Source organism: Camelus bactrianus, chromosome 6 (genome assembly GCF_048773025.1).
Source record: "Camelus bactrianus isolate YW-2024 breed Bactrian camel chromosome 6, ASM4877302v1, whole genome shotgun sequence".
NCBI lineage: Eukaryota > Metazoa > Chordata > Mammalia > Artiodactyla > Camelidae > Camelus > Camelus bactrianus.
In genome coordinates this window covers 73,072,750-73,091,662 of record NC_133544.1, presented here as the reverse complement: position 1 = coordinate 73,091,662, position 18,913 = coordinate 73,072,750, and the positions used below count along the sequence as shown (strand labels likewise).

The 18,913-nt window shown below is 35.7% G+C and overlaps 1 protein-coding gene across 26 annotated transcripts in view; it reads right to left on the bottom strand.

The window, feature by feature from the left end:
* MGA (MAX dimerization protein MGA) overlaps positions 1–18,913 on the bottom strand; it is a 142,701-nt gene that overhangs the window by 19,076 nt on the left and 104,712 nt on the right. For 9 of the 26 annotated variants that reach the window (XM_045524300.2, XM_045524301.2, XM_074365929.1 and 6 more), the window contains exons 10-15: positions 11,535–11,761; positions 10,105–10,272; positions 9,440–9,512; positions 6,172–6,689; positions 3,655–3,952; positions 1,722–2,348 (exon numbers count right to left, since the gene is read on the bottom strand). In XM_045524300.2, coding sequence (XP_045380256.2) covers positions 1,722–2,348; positions 3,655–3,952; positions 6,172–6,689; positions 9,440–9,512; positions 10,105–10,272; positions 11,535–11,761 — 1,911 coding nt within the window. Of the gene's footprint in view, positions 1–1,721; positions 2,349–3,654; positions 3,953–6,171; positions 6,690–9,439; positions 9,513–10,104; positions 10,273–11,534; positions 11,762–18,913 lie in introns of those variants that run through there. The other 17 variants (XM_045524305.2, XM_045524306.2, XM_045524309.2 and 14 more) reach the window with 15 other exon arrangements.

The following is an 18,913-nucleotide window of genomic DNA, read 5'->3' as shown; positions in this document are numbered from 1 at the left end:
ACAGTGTCAAAATATTAAACTTTGGATTATATACAGATTATATACCAGTCTTTGATATGTGTATTTTCCAGCTTTCTTCATTAACAGAAAAAGCAAGCTACATGCTAAGAACATACAGTAGCTAGTCAGAATTTAGTATTTTTTTTATTATTGTTGTTTCCAGTGTATTTATTTATGAGGTTAACCTCTATTTTGGCAAGTAATATTGGCTTCCAATTATAGTAATACTGCTCCTTTAAAAAACGCATTTAAGTGAACAAATGATTTGATTAAATAAGAATATTAAGTCAATGCCAGTACAAATGGGAATCAGAGCAAAATACCTAGATGTATATTCCAAGTGACTGAAATCTGAGAAAAAATGAACTATAAAAAGCTAAACTACTTTACAGTTTCATGATAGAATTAAAAATATAACGAAAGGTTGGAATCCATGACTTAGAAAACCAGACCAGTTAAAATATGACAAGGTATGAACCTTGAGATTCAATTAGGAAATCAAAACAGTTTCATCATCAACAACTTTACTTCTGAAATTGTATTTTAACCATTTTTTTGGTATGTATATTTATGGGAAGAAGCAAAAAACAAATTTAATACTGTGATCCACTTTTCCATTCAACAGCACTTCAATTTATAAATCACTTCTTTCCTAAAATTATCAACAAGGATTTGGACTATGCCACCAAAAACAAAAATATCTAATAGGAAAAATATCAATAACCAAGACAGAACTGCTGTTGGCTATTTATTTCCCCTTAAATCCTGCAAAGTCTTTCACACTCTTTTCCACAATAATGCCTCTTTGAGTATACTAAGAGAACAACTTACTTTAGCTGGCTGAATTAGGATATAAAAATTACCAAAGTGTAAGATATTCTTATTTCAAATTCACTTAACCTTAGCCAATAAGAGAAAATTTTTAACTTTAACAAAAAAGTTGAGAAACATATAAAATATAAGAATCCTAAACAAAGAAACAGTCCTCTTTATTTCTATTTCAATAAGTTTATGTATAATAATTAAAAAGGAGAATACTGTCAGTCAGCATACAGGAGTTGGGCTGATTCACAAATGATTTTCACTAGGCCAGAGAAACTAGAATTTTATCTTCAACAAGGAGGAGAAAGAAAAAGCCCTCAACTTGGATGCAGCAGAAGCAGAAGCCCTCTCTTTATTAATTATAAAGAAGCAGCATCCTCCACACACACACACACAAGAGGGAGCACTTACACTTGTTTCCCTCCTCAGAGGTGTGTGCCCCTACTTAGCACACAGCACACAACAGTGTGCACTTGCTGTGGTGTCCACCTTAGTTAACAGCTGCTCTACTGGCTCAGAGTTCCACTCCCATACACAATATTTCAGGATCCTGCAAATAGCATTTCCACTCTAATGTTTTTGCGTATTTTTAATCTCCTGAGGATCTCTAGCCCCACTAAACCAGCTGTCAAGGCTGTTCAAATTATCTCCAAGGCACCAGTCATAGTTTTTATTAGTGCTCTGTTTACAAAGTTGCATGAATTCTCAGTGACTGTCCTAACCCTGTATTAACCATGAGCTCTGTTATTTTTCATGTTCAGTTTTGCAGAATGCAAAGGTTTTTAGGAAGATATGGATCATATTTAGCAGAAACACCTGATATTCCTATAATCCTATCACAACCACAAAGTTATACAAATAGCTATACAGTAAACCAGCTAGTAACATCTAGGCCTTACCTGGTCTCTGGCTCACTGGTGGACTCCCATCAATTCCAGAGAGTATAATGGGAACAGAGCTCAGAGATGAAGTTGGTGTGGTCACCATGGAGGAAGATGCAGCTGTGGTCACCATGACTATGGAGGTGGAAGCAGTGGAAGCAACAGGAAGAGTTATGGTTGGAGGAGATGCTACCAAAGACTTAGGAAAAGCAACTGAAGCCACAGGGGTAGTTACCCCAGTCGTTTTGATAAGGTTCACAGTGGCTGTAGACTGGGTAGGTGTTACAAGGGTGCTGGTATTAGTTTCAGAGACCTCAACAACCCCTGCAGTGGTGGTACCAGAAGAATAAGTAGTTTCTTTAGTTCCCACGTCAGAAATAGCAGTCATAGGTGTCACAGCAGTAACATTCTCTAAAAACACTTGAGGGGTGGTAGTAGTGACAGCAGCAGTCACAGGGCTGCACACCTGAACTGGCTCAGAAGAAACCACAGGTGTGACGACCATTACTGGAGAAGGTCTGATACTGAACTTCTGTGGCCCTGTTAGGGGTTGGGGTGTGCTAACTCCAGGTATCTTCTGCTGCAGGGCTCCAACTTTACTCATCACAAACTGTGTGAACACACCACCAGGAGAGGGTCGAGCCGCTGCAAATAAAAATTTGCAGGTCAAAATTCTTCAGTTCTCATATTTTATTCTCATAGTGACTGTGTTTATCAACATTTATTGTGTACCACTGGGTCAATTTCTTACAGGTACTACCTACCTGCATTACACATGCCAATTTCTACCCACAGAAATCCAACACATCCTTCAACCCAACCAAACCTTTAAAATTCTAACAATAAGGGATTAAAATTGGGTGTTCCTTCTGAAATTCTGCTGGTTATGTAATATAGCCATACAGTCAAACTGCCAGGAAACTAGAAAGACAATACAGTAGCACACAACTTCATCATCTAAAACAGATGAAGAAAGTAAGAAGGAAATTGTATTCCTAATTCTAATTTTAAAACTTGTTTCCACTACTTCCTCCTGTCCCAGCACCTCCACCTCTTTATTGCTGTCCTTTTACAAGACAATTAAGTTCTGCATAGTTCTAAAATGTATAGACATTTTTCAAAAAAGGGCAGGATAAGATTATTATTTTTTTAACCTCACCAATTAAAGCTACTTTTAAAGAAAGTGGTAAAATGGGTTCTTTTTAAGGCATACAATGCCCATCCTCCATCTTCACACAACTCCAGCATTCAGCCAGAGATTTCAATTTCCTATTAGAGGAATAAGAATAGAGCAAATGATATTTTTACTAAACACTCCTAAACAGATTTGAAACAACAAAAAGAGGAATCCAATAAGCCAACTGTATATATTCTCAATGCTAAAACAGAATTTCAAGAAGGTAATTTATTACAGACTCTAGCATTGCGATGCTGAACAAAAGAGGTTTTTATTCACAGAAAAGGAATGAACAGAATAAAGCAATGTATCCAAACTTGTGTTTTACAAGAGCCTTCTACTCTAAGCCCATACTAACTCAACGTACTTTGATATTGCAAGCTCCTTGGTTTCACAAGTTTAAGGAACATACAGATGACTCGTACCAAAAACACCAGTCCTTATAGGAGAAATATTATATTAGGATAAGTATTTAAGAATATGCCTTCCCTTTTTAAAAACAAGACTAAAAACCTAAGTCTTTTCTACATTAATAAAACAGTCTAAAAGTCTGGGAAATAACTGTAAAACTAACTAGAATTCAATTCATCTAGTGCTGCAGGTTATCAGAAGAGTTACTAAACAATTTTTTAAAAATTCACGGAAGATAGACATCAAGAATAAGAGTAATGCCAAATTCTGTATTTCTCTAATTTTTACAACCCCCGTATCTGTATCCACTGGCCGAGCACCAAGTCACAACCCTTTCCAAAACATACACACAGTCCAACTTACCAATTGGTCTTTTTGCCGGGACAAATGCCTTCAGATTCTTCCCAGGGCGATTTGTTGTAGTGCCGGAGGAGGATGTCGTTTTGGAATTGGATGTTGAAGGCAACAGGGTACGTGGTTTCCTGGATGCAGCCACCTTGGCATTGGATGCTACCTTGGAGATGACAGTACTGAGGGTTGAGAGGTCCAGGACTGAGGGTCGCAACCTGCCTGTGATATAAGCAGCTAGCCTATTGGCTGGATGCAATGCCCCCATCTGTCCCAATAGCAACTTAGCCTGCGGGTAACTCTTACCATTAACCTGAAACAAGTGGCAAAGAGAAATTCTGTAAAGATAAAATTCTCTTGCTAACTCATCTCCCTTGACAAGGGTTTCATTTTTACAAGGTTTTAAAAGTCTATTTTTCATATTTAAAGGGAAAAAGAGATGGACTTTTTCCATATGGTATAATCTGAGTATTTAGGAGGTGAAAAAAAATGCTGTGTCATTTGATATACTGAACTATAACTCATCTTCATTTTAGTAGTTTGGAAACAGAATTTAAAAACTCATCATACCTATATCCTAGATATGTGGAAGATACAGTCAAATCTAAGGACTCCTCCAATTGTTTTACTTATCAATAGCAATTCTAGTTAAGCGATTAACAATCATCAACAAAAAATGAGTAACTGTGTTCCACAGAATCTCTCTGACAAGACCAGAGGCATAATGAAGCCTTCTCACAAGGGTCCTTTAGGGCATCCTTCATATTTGGAAAATATATGGTGAATCTACTTTAAGTTATGAGAAAGCCACTGTTACAAATACCTAAGCCACAAAGTCATCTCGGTTTTCAGTTTTAAAAAAAAACTCAACTTTGAAGGTAACTGTCATCATCTTTTGGACAAAACTTGGGCTTATGATAAATACTAGTCAAAACTCGTAATTTTTAAAATAGTCACTAAACTGTCAGATGAAAGTCAATGAATGAACAAGGTAAAGATTTTCCTCTGCTGCCTAAGTTGATAGACTGACAGAGCTGGGCAGCAGAATAGTTTTAAAAAGAAAGAAAAAAAACCTCCCAAGTTTCTTAACCAAGTTCTTTGTCATACTGCTGAGTGACTAGAGAAGATATCCTTTCCTGTATCTCCTTTCCATTGTTTAAGGGGGTAAGAGAGTGGAGTGAGAGAAAATCCTACTCTAAATTAATAGGGAACTGGTGAGAACAGCTACAGCAAGCTATTCTCTCCTCTAAGATACAAAACAAAATTACTCTTTGCTACTTAAGTAAAACTGTTATTTCCAGACAGGTCAGAAATACATGCCTCAACTTTGGTACAAAGAATATGATTTACCCATCCTAAAGTAAACATTACTATATAGTTTTCCAGGCTCTGTGGAGTTTGGGTCAAATATCCCTGTCTGCTCCTTTGGGACTCACTCTGAAGACTATTCAGCGGCTTCCCCAAAAAGTACATTACAATGCCCTGACTGCTTATGCAAGTTCATGTTTTATGGTGGCTTTCTGAGTCCTCGATAGGAGAAGGAACACAAAATTTCTCTGACTGTATTGGGGGGGAGGGGTCCTAGTCTCACTAGAAATGATCTCAGGTAAGTCTCTGCTCTCAAAGTATGAAATCACAAACTAAATGAGAAGAAAATACTCTCCTCTTCACTAAGAGTTTAAGAAGCAGTTACACAGCAACTGCAATAAAAAATTTTTTAAAGTAGATCAGTCATATTAATGGAACAATCCTTAGCCCAGAGAAGCAGTCAAGCTAGTAAAGTCAAGTAACCTTAGCAACAATGTCAGATACCACCCCACATTTGCTACTCTGATATAAAAATGCATTTAATGTCACTGAGCAGAAGGGAGAAAATCTTTGACTGTGATTACATTTTACTTCAGAACTTTTCTTTCCAAAGGATTTTCTAGATGTCTGTATAATTTTACTAATATACCTGCCTGAATTAGTAAATTAGCAAGGATATAAATATTTGTCCTATAACAATGATTATACTGGCAAAAATCCTATGAATCAATGAAAAAAGTAATTAAGTAAACTGTGGCTCAACATTTTTCAATTTATGTATTTGAGTAACAACGTTACTAAATTAAAATTTTCTCCCAAGTTTCCAAACATCTACTGCCTATCTCAAAATTTCACCTCATTTTATATTGAAAGCTATCTGCTAATAGCCCGAGAACTAGACTGAATCCCCTTATTATCCTTGCTTGGCTGTCAAAATATCACCACAGCCCAGGTAATACAGTTTTAAGTAGGAAAATGCAGTTCAAGTCTGGGAAAAGTAGTAAGCTGACACAGGGCTCTACCATTCTGTTTGTAAAAGTGCCCAAAATTCATTCTAGGTATGCATCTAACCTAGGCCTATTACAAAAAGAAATAATGATTTTTGTCACCCAGTTCCCAGGAAATGCAAAAATAAATGATATAAGGCCCACAAAGGGCTCTGAAAAATCAAGATGTTACCTAAGTATAAAAAGGTGCTACATCCAGATTAAAGATAATTCTCACCTGGATAAGCCCAGATGTGCTTGAACTGGGTTTACGTTTATAGGCCACAAGCTTCCCTGCAGGAGAAAGCCCTGCATAAAAGGGCAGACCTTTGCCTCCATGTAATCTCTCCCTTACTGAATCCAGGGCATCTGTCTGCACAGGAGAGTTATCATCCATTTTCCCAGGGGATAATGGACCGTCAGGAGTCTCTGATCCAGATTTCTCAGCCATATCATCTTGGTCTTGACATGATGGCATAGAGATTTTCACACGAGAAGAATAAACAGGAGGATTCTTTTCACCCCGGCTCTTTCGCTGAGAAGCCAACTCAATGATGAAGCTGCCCACCTTAAGTGACTGTGGCATGTTGCTATTGATGTGCTGGGATAAGATGCTCAAAATCTTATTCCGATCCTCCTCCCAGTTGCAGTCTGAGATGATTTCTATCAGTTTGGTGGGACCACCAGGTGACCTCTGATGCACATAGGAGGTAGAAGAGGATTCCCCTTCATTGCAGGAAGACTTCCAGCTCTTTTCTGATAAGGAATTGAAAGATATTTCTGCATCAAAGCATTTTGCACCAAACTTTGAAAGATTTTTATTTTTCCTGAGTTCTCAGGAAAGTGTCAGGGGCATAACAATTCAACAGTTGCCCAGTGTCCCATTGCCATGTACTTTTAGTGGTAATTAAACACTCACAATTTGAGAGTTTTCCAAGAAAAAGACTCTAGAGAATCAGACAATAACAGTCTTCACTATCCTGCTCACTGGGATCTCTTAATAAAATGGAGTCCTAAAAGACGGCTCTAAAAAGTCATAACTATTACATAAGAACGTGTTAGCTTACAAAGCATGACCTATAACCAAGGTTAGGCTTATTTGGTACTGTTTGGTATTCTTGACATTAATATAGGCAAACCAAAGATACTTTCCAAGATGCTTTGTAATACATGATGTGTAGAGTCAATCCTAAAGAACAGCAAGAGATATTTTTTTTTTCTTTAAGGTGTACTCTACCTTTAGTTTCTACTAAAAATACTTCTGAATTACTTCTGTGCCTTTAGATATGACTGCTTCACTTTCACATTTTATGCAAGACTACTCAAGTGGTCTCAAGTATTTATATTCATGGCAACATCTTAACTAAATGTGTATTTCACTAGACACCTGGATCTCTATAGCAGAATCTCCCAAAGTGCTATAGTTACAGGTATGTCAGGATACAGATCTCCTCAGCCTTTGGGGTGGTCATGCTCTTAGGCAGCCTCCTCCACTTACCTCAATGTGCTAGAAATATTGTCATTTTTTCTGTGTATCATACCATAAAGAAAAAGCTGGGAGGCAAATGAAGTCTTAAGAAGCAAAACCGGACCAATGGAACAGGACAGAGAGCCCAGAAATGAATCTACAAATCTAGATTGGTCCACTAATCTTCAACAAAGGAGGCAAGAATATACAATGGAATAAAGACAGTCTCTTCAGCAAATGGTGTTGGGAAAACTGGACAGCAGCATGTAAATCAATGAAGCTAGAACACTCCCTTACACCATACACAAAAATAAACTCAAAATGGATCAAAGACTTAAACATAAGACAAGATATAATAAACCTCCTATAAGAAAATTCAGGCAAAACATCATCTCACATACATCTCAAAAATGTTCTCCTAGGGCAGTCTACCCAAGCAATAGAAATAAAAGCAAGAATAAACAAATGGAACCTAATTAAACTTATAAGCTTCTGCACAGCAAAGGAAACCATAAGTAAAACAAAACGACAACCTATGGAATGGGAGAAAATTTTTGCAAATGAAACCGACAAAGGCTTGATCTCCAGAATATATAAGCAGCTTATACGACTTTATAACAAAAAAACAAGCAACCCAACCCAAAAATGGGCAGAAGACCTAAACAAGCAATTATCCACAGAAGAAATAGAAATGATTAACAGGCACATGAAAAAATGCTCAATATCACTAATTATCAGAGAAATGCAAATCGAAACTACAATGAGGTATCACCTCACACCAGTCAGAATGGCCATCATTCAAAAGTCCACAAATGACAAATGCTGGAGAGGCTGTGCAGAAAAGGGAACCCTCCTTCACTGCTGGTGGGAATGCAGTTTGGTGCAGCCACTGTGGAAAACAGTATGGAGATTCCTCAAAAGAGGAGGAATAGACTTACCGTATGACCCAGTAATCCCACTCCTGGGCATTTATCCAGAAGGAATCCTATTTCAAAAAGACACCTGCACCCCAATGTTCATAGCAGCACTATTTACAATAGCCAAGACATGGAAACAGCCTAAATGTCCATCAACAGATGACTGGATAAAGAAGATGCGGTATATTTACACAATAGAATACTATTCAGCCATAAAAAAACGACAACATAACACCATTTGCAGCAACATAGATGTTCCTAGAGAATGTCATTCTAAGTGAAGTAAGCCAGAAAGAGAAAGAAAAACACCATATGAGATTGCTCTTATGTGGAATCTAAAAAAAAAAGAACATAAATACAAAACAGAAATAGACTCACAGACATAGAATACAAACTTGTGGTTGCCAAGGGGGAGGGGAGTGGGAAGGGATAGACTGCGAGTTCAAAATTTGTAGATACTGACATGCAAATGTAGAATAGATAAACAAGATTATGCAGTATAGCACAAGGAAATATATACAAGATCTTGTGGTAGCTCACAGCAAAAAAAAATGTGACAATGAATATACATATGTTCACATGTAACTGAAAAATTGTACTCTACACTGGAATTTGACACAACATTGTAAAATGACTATAACTCAATAAAAAAAATGTTTAAAAAAAAAGAAGCAAAACCAAGAATAGTTAACTCCCTAGACACTATCCCTCAACCTAGTGATTCTGGCAGTAACCTTTATTAGATAAATCAGTGATACTCCTTCCTTTGTCCCTCTGCATTTCTCCAATGGCAGAGCTATTAAGAACCTGTGGGAAAATTTCAATAGCTAATGATGCCAATGTTGCGGAGGTTTGTAAAGAGGGTTAGAAAAAAAAATCACGGACTTCATCCTAAATATCTCTTACAACAACATATCACGTCAACACCACTGAATTGTATTTCTTAGAAAAGGAGTGACAGACACAGCAAATAACTGGAAAAAACTTATCATCTCTATTTTTAGCAAAAACTAGAAACAGGGTAGTTAGACATATTCTGGATTAGTAGCTTTGGTTTCTTCCCATTATTATTTGAAACCACACCTATACAATTACTATCTAAATCTAGTTTTCATTCTGACCTTGTGATTTATCAGAATCATCCTCCAGGTCACAAGTCATTGGTTTCAAGGGCTGCTGTTCAGAATCCAGCTCCTAAAGATGAGAATAACACAGAAATACTTCAATTTGATACATATTTAATATCAACAGAAAGTGGGACATAATCTCTCAAAGCAGCCTGAAAGAGCAGAAAGATTGAGCTCAAAGAGTATCTTCATACCTACATGCGTAACTATCATACTATATAACCACAAAAACAAGTAGTCTTGCTCTCTCAAGTCCTTGATAATGACTGAATTACCAAGAAAAGAATTAACATTGCATTTTATAGTGTAATTCTATAAAGAAGAAAAAAATTTGATGTTTAATGGAACAAGTTTCACTTATTCAGAAAATTCACCTATGTGGATACATGCAAATCCTAATTGTGGATAAATGATTTAATTAAAACCAGAAATGTTTAAACTTAAAAATTACTCCAACATCAGAAAGAATAACTTTCAACGCCCCTAAGGGACTATTCTCTAGAAGAAGTATGCAGAGAAACAGACAAATTGATATACACATCATGTAAACCTCAGCACCTCAAGAATTACTCCAATTATTCTGATAGTAATGTAAATTCTAATACCAGCAACAAAGAACTGGAAGTTAAAAAGAGAAATTTATGCAATAAGTAATTCACCTTTACGCTACAGTTCTCAGGACTCGAATGACATGAGCCCTGCTGCTGGAATGATGAGGATGGTGATGGTTGCCTCTGTTCCTTTTTTCGTTCATATACTCTAACTCGGGCACAAGTCATCATACTTTCAAAGTACAAGTAGACTGGATCCTTGTCTTCTTCCCGAATCTGTTAAGTTTCATACAACAAAACATTCCAAACATTGGGGAAAAACATCTTGGCACATCAAAAGGAAAAAGATGTTTAATCTTATATCTAAGTGTTCTATTACAACACCTGACATTTTCAAATGTAAACTTTAAATAGTACAGTTACAGTCGTATATGCTGGATCTTGGGACAGTCAGAAAGGACCTGCCTCTCTTTCAAGAAAATTCAGCACACCAGAGCAGTGTTTCTTAAATTATCTGCAGTGAAGGATAAATTTCTTAATTACCAGTCACACATAGGCTGATACTTATATAAAATACTGGAAAAACACATGGAAAGTACAAGCCCAAGTTTTTCAGTATTAGATTTGGTATAAAATTACCCTACCAACTCGTAGTGAAAATTTCTAAACATCTATTCTCATTTTCTATACTTATTTCATCACAGACTAGTAGCAAACAGTTATGGATCAGCACTGGTACAGAGACCACACTGAATAGCACTGTACTAATGAATCTTTCTTCAATTTAATGGACTGGAAAGACTGAAATGGATTTAATAATCAGAACTGCTTAAGCTTTAACACAAGAGAAGCATCAGCTTTTACCTGTCAGAATTCACAAAGTCACGTCAACTGTTATGTTAAATCTTGAACTTTATTGTTATTGTATATAAAGAAATTTGCTCTAAAAAGACATTTACTTTTTAAAGCTTTTTCTTGATGTTTTTCTAATAACGTGTACTATATCTCAATCAATCTCTTACACTACAGGAATAAGAATATCTTTAAGAAGGTTTTTGCATGTCATGTTTTAAAAAAAAGCCCATCTTTATTTGATCCTCCCGAAGAGAGATTTGGCTATCTTTAAGAATTACAGTTGAATTGTAATTTGAATTGCACAGGTCCACTTACATGGAGGTTTTTTCAACAGTAAATATTACAGTACTACACGATCCTCAGTTGGCTGAACTCACACATGGAGAACCACAGATTCAAAGGACTGATTGTAAAATTATATGCAGATTTTTAACTGTACAGAGGGTCCATGCTCTTAATCCCCACGTTGTTCAAGGGTCAACTGTACTACTATTTACTTTTACTTTTATTACATTCTTAAGTGCCATCAACTAAACTGATTAAGTCAGAAAGGTAGATGGCTTGCAGACATATTAGCTGGAAGCACCATGATTCACAAATACAAACCAAAAATCTGGTGGACATCTATCATCTTTACAAATGATTTTTGTAACTTGCAATAAAAGATGTAACTCCAAGCTTACCACAGGATTGGGTTTGGGAGTATATGACCGTGCAGGTTTAGCTCCAGGGAGCAATTTGCCCTTCACAGTAGGAGATAAAACTTCTGGCTGAGGCAACAACAATGGTTTCATAGGCTCAATGACAGAAGGCGTTGGGATATAAACTGGCTCTGGATCTACTTCACCTTCTACTTTCACCCATAATGGATAATGTCGAACAGGCTGTTCAGGCTCGGTTTCACATATAGCTTAACAAAAAAAAAGGGGAAGATTTTTAGATGCCTTTGGCAACAAAAGTTCACTGAGGCACTGCCAAAACAAAATATTCTCCCTCATAAAAAGCATTAACCCATTAAAATAATCAAACAGATGCCCCCTAAAAAAACTTTAGTTACCCTCATGCACTTTAACTTATTCATCTATTAACCAAATATTTGTTGAATACCTATTATAAATCAAATACTGTTTTAGACATGAGTGAACACCAGCTATGAATAAAAGAAAAGTTCTTGCCTTCAGAGTTCGTAATCCAGTAGAAGAAAATCAACTAATAGACATACAGTATCAAATAATGATAAATGCCAGGTAGAAAAATAAAGCAGGGTAACGGATGAAGAGTTAACCAGAGATGCTAATGTAAACTATGGACTTCGGCTGATAATAATGTGTCCATGTTGGTTCATCGATTGTACCAAATATGCTACACTGATGAGTGATGTTGAGGGTAGGGGAGTATGTATTTGTGGGTAGGGAGGGATATGTGTGAACTCTCTGTATTTTCTGCTCAATTCTGCTGTGAACCTGAAACTGCTCTAAAAAAAATAAAGTCTGTTAAAAAAAAAAAAAAAAGACTTAACAGGAGATGCTATTTATATTTAGCATGGTCAGAAGAGGCCTTCTCTGTTATCCTGGAAAGGTAATCATTCTATACTACAGTTTTTAATTTTACAAATAACAAATATTTATTGAACCTTACTATATATACAGATTCTAGGCACTAAGTATGTTTTAACTCACATAACTGTAACAATAGTACTTGAGAAGCAGAGGTTCAGGGAAGTCCAACAGTAAGATGCAGAACCAGGATCAAACCTGGTCAATCCAGCTCCAGAGACCAAGCTGTTACCGTTACCTTCTGATGACAAATTCTATTCAAAAGCTAGCCAGAACTCAGCACAGGAGCAAAAATATAATCAACAGACAAGCAAGAAACCCAACTGAGATGAAATCTTACTATCAAGAAGTTCTCCACAAAGGAAATTATGCACTGATTAGTAACCAAATTAAATGGAGGATCTAGGTTAAGAAGCTGCTGGCTTTATTCTTAAAGCACACTGCCTATTCTTATCAAGAAGACAGCTACAGAGAAGCAAACACTGTATTCTGCATTTCAGTGGTCAGTGATCAGACACTATAGCTGATTCTAAACCAAAGATCCCAAATTTCTGCCTAAAGTCACATAAAATGTGACTATGCAGCATTGATTAATCTTTAATTAACAAAGCAGTATCCAAACTACTAGCTGATTTCATAAGTATATTTGTTCTGAACATTAAGACCCAACTAATGAGAACGAATGTATGTTCCTATGTGATTGAAGTATTGTGCTGTACACCAGAAACTGATACAACATTGTAAACTGACTGCACTTCAATAAAAATACATTAAAAAAAAAAAAAAAAAAGACCCAACTAGTAAAGAACAACTTTGCCTAAAAGGCTCCTAAGGCTAACATACATACATACATACATACATACATACATACATATATATTTTACATATATATATAAAATATATATACATACACACACATACATAAACATAAAATACTGAGTATAACCATAAAATACTGAATAAAGGCTTAAAGATTAAAATAGGGAGTTAAAAACATTTACAGCTAGAAAGTGAGAGCCAATTACTTAGTTAGCAGTCTCTGTTAACCAACCTTTTTAACAGGTCATTCATCATATAACTCACAAAGGCTGTTTAAAACGGCAGTATTCATCCATGTATCCAAGTATCTGAATGCTTACTATGTATCAGACTTTGTTAGACATAGTAATGAACAAAACTGATGAAAACCCTGCCTTCATGGAGTTTACATTAAAGTTGGGGGGGGGGCAAGACAGGCAATACATAAGACAAATAAGGAAAATATGTTGGATTGCGGTGTTTATGACAAAAAAAGAAGAGAAGTAAAAAGTCTGTTTAGTAAGTATGTATGAGTATGTATTTTGAGGGCGAGTGCTGCAATTTTTAAAAGGGTAACAAGGGACACCTTCACAATGAAGGTGGTGTATATAGTAAAAACTTTGTCTAGTTTTACTAATCATTTTATACACATAATAATTCTACATTTTCTACATTTAAAAATCTTCAGGTCAGTTTATCAGTTTATTGTCTTACCTCTCTCAATCATCTTTCAAAGATTTTCTAAGCTTCCGTAAACCAAGGATTATACTAAGATCTCTTTTCATCTTTTGAAAAAATTAATACATAGTACAGTACTCCTAAATACACAGTAGAGTACATCAAAAGAAAATCTCTTAAAATGTCTTAAAACGTCTTAATTCCTCATAGGGACTCAAAGACAACTTTAAAGTTTCAATTGTGGATAAAAGGAAAAATGGTGGTTCCAGTAAACAGGGGAGTATATAAAAGAGGCTAACTGAGAATGGAGCTCTGTTTAGAAAATGTTAAGACTGAAGTGGAAGCCACATTATCAAATAGAGAAAGCAATAAAAATCAGGACTGTCACTGGGTAAAGACTACATCTGAAGCCATGAAAACAGACTCCACACAAGAGCCAGAACAACAAACCAATTCCTCACTCCATTAGCCCACTATATCCACCTGATTCTTTTACACAGCCTAGAATCCAAGATAGAGCACTTATCTGCTTCCCTTCATAATACATTAGAGATCCTCCTACCTTCCATCTGAAGCCCAGAAAAAAGGAGCTAGCAAAGGCAGGAGTAAGAAGAAAACTAGAGTACCAAATATTCACAGATGCCAAGAACAGAAACCTATTTCAAGAAAGATTTATTTCTATTCAAACGCCTTCTAATATATATTACCTTCCCAAGGTTCCCTAGCATTATTACTCTGTCCTCTGAGTTCTAAATAAGTCTTTTTGTTTACGAACCATAAAACATGACATTTTCACTATTGTGGCACTTAATATTATCATAAACATGTATCTATATGTTTCATCAAACTGACAGTAACCTCCTAGAAATGGCCTTAGTTTTAATTGTCTAAATCTTACCTCCTCTAAACTCCTAGCAGTGCCCAGAGTAGTTGCTCCATAAATGAAGTTTCAGACATGTAAGCCCCAGAAAACTGCTACACTAGTAATCAGCATATTGTATTCACCTCCCTCCCATTTTTGAAAGCATTTTAAACCTTTTTACTGTGAAATATAAAACCCATAAAGTTCAGAAACAATGTATATACAGCTTAATACATATTAACAAGTATATAACTATGTAAACACTATACAGATCAAGAAATGAAATACTGCAAATACCCCAGAAGGCTCTGCATGCCTTTCTCAATCACAATCCTTTATCAAAAGGGAATCACTTTAATGATAGTCACCTCTCAGCTTTCCTTTTTCAATGCCAAAGTACATACCCCTAAATATCAGAGTTTAATTTTTGCCTGCTTTTGAAACTTACATAAACATAATTAGAGATACAGTCTTCTGCCTAGCTTTTTTCCTTTTCAATCAACATTGTATTTGTAAAAAAACATCTATGTTGTTGTACATATTCATTTATTTTTACTGTGGTATACTACACCACTGATTCTTCATACTACTGTTTATTCATTTTACTGCTATTAGATACCTGGCATTGTTTTCAGGTTTTAGTTAACTGTGATTCGTGATGCCATAAACATTCTTGTACAACACAGTTCTGCTGGTTACTTTGGAGTCAAATTATTAGATCAAGGGCATGTGAATAACCAATCTCAGCAGATACTGCCAAACTACTTTCCAAAGTGGTTATATCAAATTACATTTCCATTATCAGTGAATGAGAGTTCTCATTTATTAACAACTGATATTATCAGAGGAACTAACCATTTTGGCAGGCATGTAGTGGAATTCTGCTGTGGATGTGGTTTGGATTTTCAACTGTAAATGAGATATTCAACATCCCTCCTCATGAAGTGCCTCTAACAGATTTGTCCTTTTTTAATGGAACTGTTTAATTCTAATTAATTTGTAGACATCTCTATATATTCTGGATACAGGTCCTTAAACATTGCAAACATTTGTTTTCTCACCATAGCTTACATTTTCATTTGCTTAATGTCTTTAAGACCTGAATTTCTCCATTTTTAACTAATCAAATGTATTAATGTTTACAGTCCAGCCCAAAGAACCCCTTACTTCAACTTACACTAAGGATTGGTGTTTTCTTGGGTCATGATTAAGAACTCTTTTATTAATGAGATCATATATATATTTTATATTATCTTCTAAAAGTTGTATTGCTTGTTTTTGTCAATCAGGTCTATAATCTACCTAGAAATTAGTTCTATGTATAGTGTGAGGAATAAATAAAATTTCACTTTTTCCCATATGGATATTCAATGATCCTACCAACATTTATTTAAAAAGATCATCCTTTTCCTTATCTTCTGCCATTTTTGTCAATCCAAGTATCATATGTTTGAATCTATTGTAGCCTCACTATTCTGTCTACTGGCCTAATCAGTTTATACTCAAGCCGGTGTCACCCTGTCTTAAATGTAAGAGTTTTATAAGTTTTGACATCTAGTAGAGCAAGTCCTCCCACCTTGTCACTGTTCAAGATTGCCCTGGCTATTTCTAGGTTCTTTGCTTTTTCATATAAATTTTGGAATCTGCTTTTCAAGTTTCATATAAAAACCTGTCAATATTTTGATTACGATTACAATGAAATTACAGATGAAAAAGAGAAGAGATACTATTACAATATTCAGTTTTGCCTGCTAACAGGTTTTTTAAGTTTGTTTTAATTAAGAATGGATATTGAGAGGATTCTAGGAAGATGGTGGAGCAGGTAGCACCAGGATATATGTCCCCAGATCTGAATAACAACTGCACTGGCAAAGTCTGTCTGATTTCTTTTGAAACTCTGAAGAGAGTCTGTTGAAGGCTTACAACTTCCTGGGGAAGACTTGGATAGTAAACTTTCATTAATTGTGTTCAACATCAGCTCTCAGCACAATAGCAGCTATCCATTCCTCATCGCCTCAGCCACCTGACAGGCAGCAGTGCATGTGTTCCCGGAGCAGCTTACACACAGTGGGAGCCAGGGTGGGCAGAAAGAACCCTGTCCTCCAAATATCAGGGATCTCTGTCCTGATTGCTGCTTCTGGTCAAAAAGCAATCTTGGAGCTGAAAAGTCTAGTAACTGAAACGAAAAATTCACTACAGAAATTCAAACGCAGATTTGAAAAGGCAAAAGAATCAGTGAACTTGGAAGAGAGAACACTGGAAATCATGGAGTCTGAGAAATAAGAATAAAAGTAATTAAAGAAAAGTGAACAGAGCCTAAGGGACCTGTGGGACCCCATCAAGTGGACCAATATAGATATCACAGGCATTTCTGAGAGAAAAAAGAATGAGAAGGGGGCAGAGAGAATATCTGAAGAAATAATGGCTGAAAACTTCCCAATTTCGAGGAAAGACATGAATATAAATATTCAAAAAGCTCAACAAATTCCAAGTAAGATGAACTCACAGAGACCACAATGAAACACATCATATCAAACTTTCAAAAGAGAAAGACAGAGAAAATCTTGAAAGCAGTAAGAGAGAAACAAATTATCACATCCAAAGGATCCTCAATAGAAATATGAGCAGACTACTCATCAAACTTTGGAAGCCAGCAGACAGCTGATATATTCAAAGTGCCAAAAGAAAAAAACTATCAATCAAGCATACAGTATGTGGCAAAACTGCCCTTCAAGAGTAAGGGAGAAATGAAGAAATTCTCAGATAAACAAAAGCTAAGGGAGTCCACAACCATTAAACCTGCCTACAGGACATGCTCAAGGGAGCTCTGCAAGGTGAAATAAAAGAATACTAGACAATAATTCAAAGCTATACGGGAGAAGAAATGTCTCACTAAAGGTAAATACATGGGCAATTATAAAAGCTAGTATTACTGTATCAGTGGTTTGTAACTGCACTTTTTGTTTTCTACAGGAATTAAAAGACTGGTATATTTAAAGGGAAAAAAATTAGTATGAAAGTTACTGTTACGGTACAGTTAGTTTGTAACTCCAAATTTTGTTTTCTACATAATTTAAGAGATTAACACCTTTTAAAAAATTATTGTTTTATGCTTTTGGACACATTATGTGTAAATATGTTAACACTAACATCAACAACCTAAAGGTGTAGGAATATAGTTATAAAGGAACAGAGGTTTTTTGTTTGGGGGTTCTTTTTTTGGTTATTCAAGTTAAGTTAGTATAAATTCAAATTAGAGTATAATTTTAGGATGGCAAATGTAACTCCAATGGTAACCACAAAAAAACAGCTATATTATATACATAAAAGGAAATGAGAAAAAATTTAAACATTTCACAACAAAATACCAACTAAACACAAAACAATACAGTAATGCAGGAAATGAGGGACAAGAGTTTTAAGCATATACAAAACAAATAGCACAATGACGAAGTCCCTCCTTATCGATAATTATTTTAAATATAAATAGATTAAATTCTCCCATCAATGTCTGTATTTAATATCAAGGGTTTAAAAAAATTCTCCCATCAAAAGACTGGCAGAATTGATTAAAAAATACATGGTCCAACTACATCCTGTCTACAAGAGAGTCACTTGAGACCCCAAAACATAAAGAGGTTTAAAGTGAAAGGAAAAAAATGGGAAGATGGAAGATAGAAAACGATATTCCATGCAGATAATAACCAAAAGAGAGCAGGGGTAGCTATACTATTATCAGACAAAATAAACATTAAATCAAAAAACGCTATGAAAGACAAAGATATTACATATTAATAAAAGGTTCAATATACACAGAAGAAATAACTATCACATTTACACACCTAATGACAGACCATCAAAATACATGAAGCAAAAACTGAGAATTGTCTTAGATGGCATCTTTTTCCATCATAAGGCTGTTTCACCTATACTGAAAATCTGTTTAGTGTAGCAGTCTTGGAGCTAGATCTTCTGGATAACTTGCCACAGCTACTACATAAGCACCTGCTGTTTTACCTTGCACGTCTATGCTACAGACAGCTTCTTCCCTTAAACCTCAAGAAAAAGCCTCAACTAGCTTCAAACTTTTTTTCTTTAGCCTCTCTTCGCCTCTCTTAGCCTTCACAGAATTAAAGAGAGTTAGGGCCTTGCTCTGCATTAGGCTTTG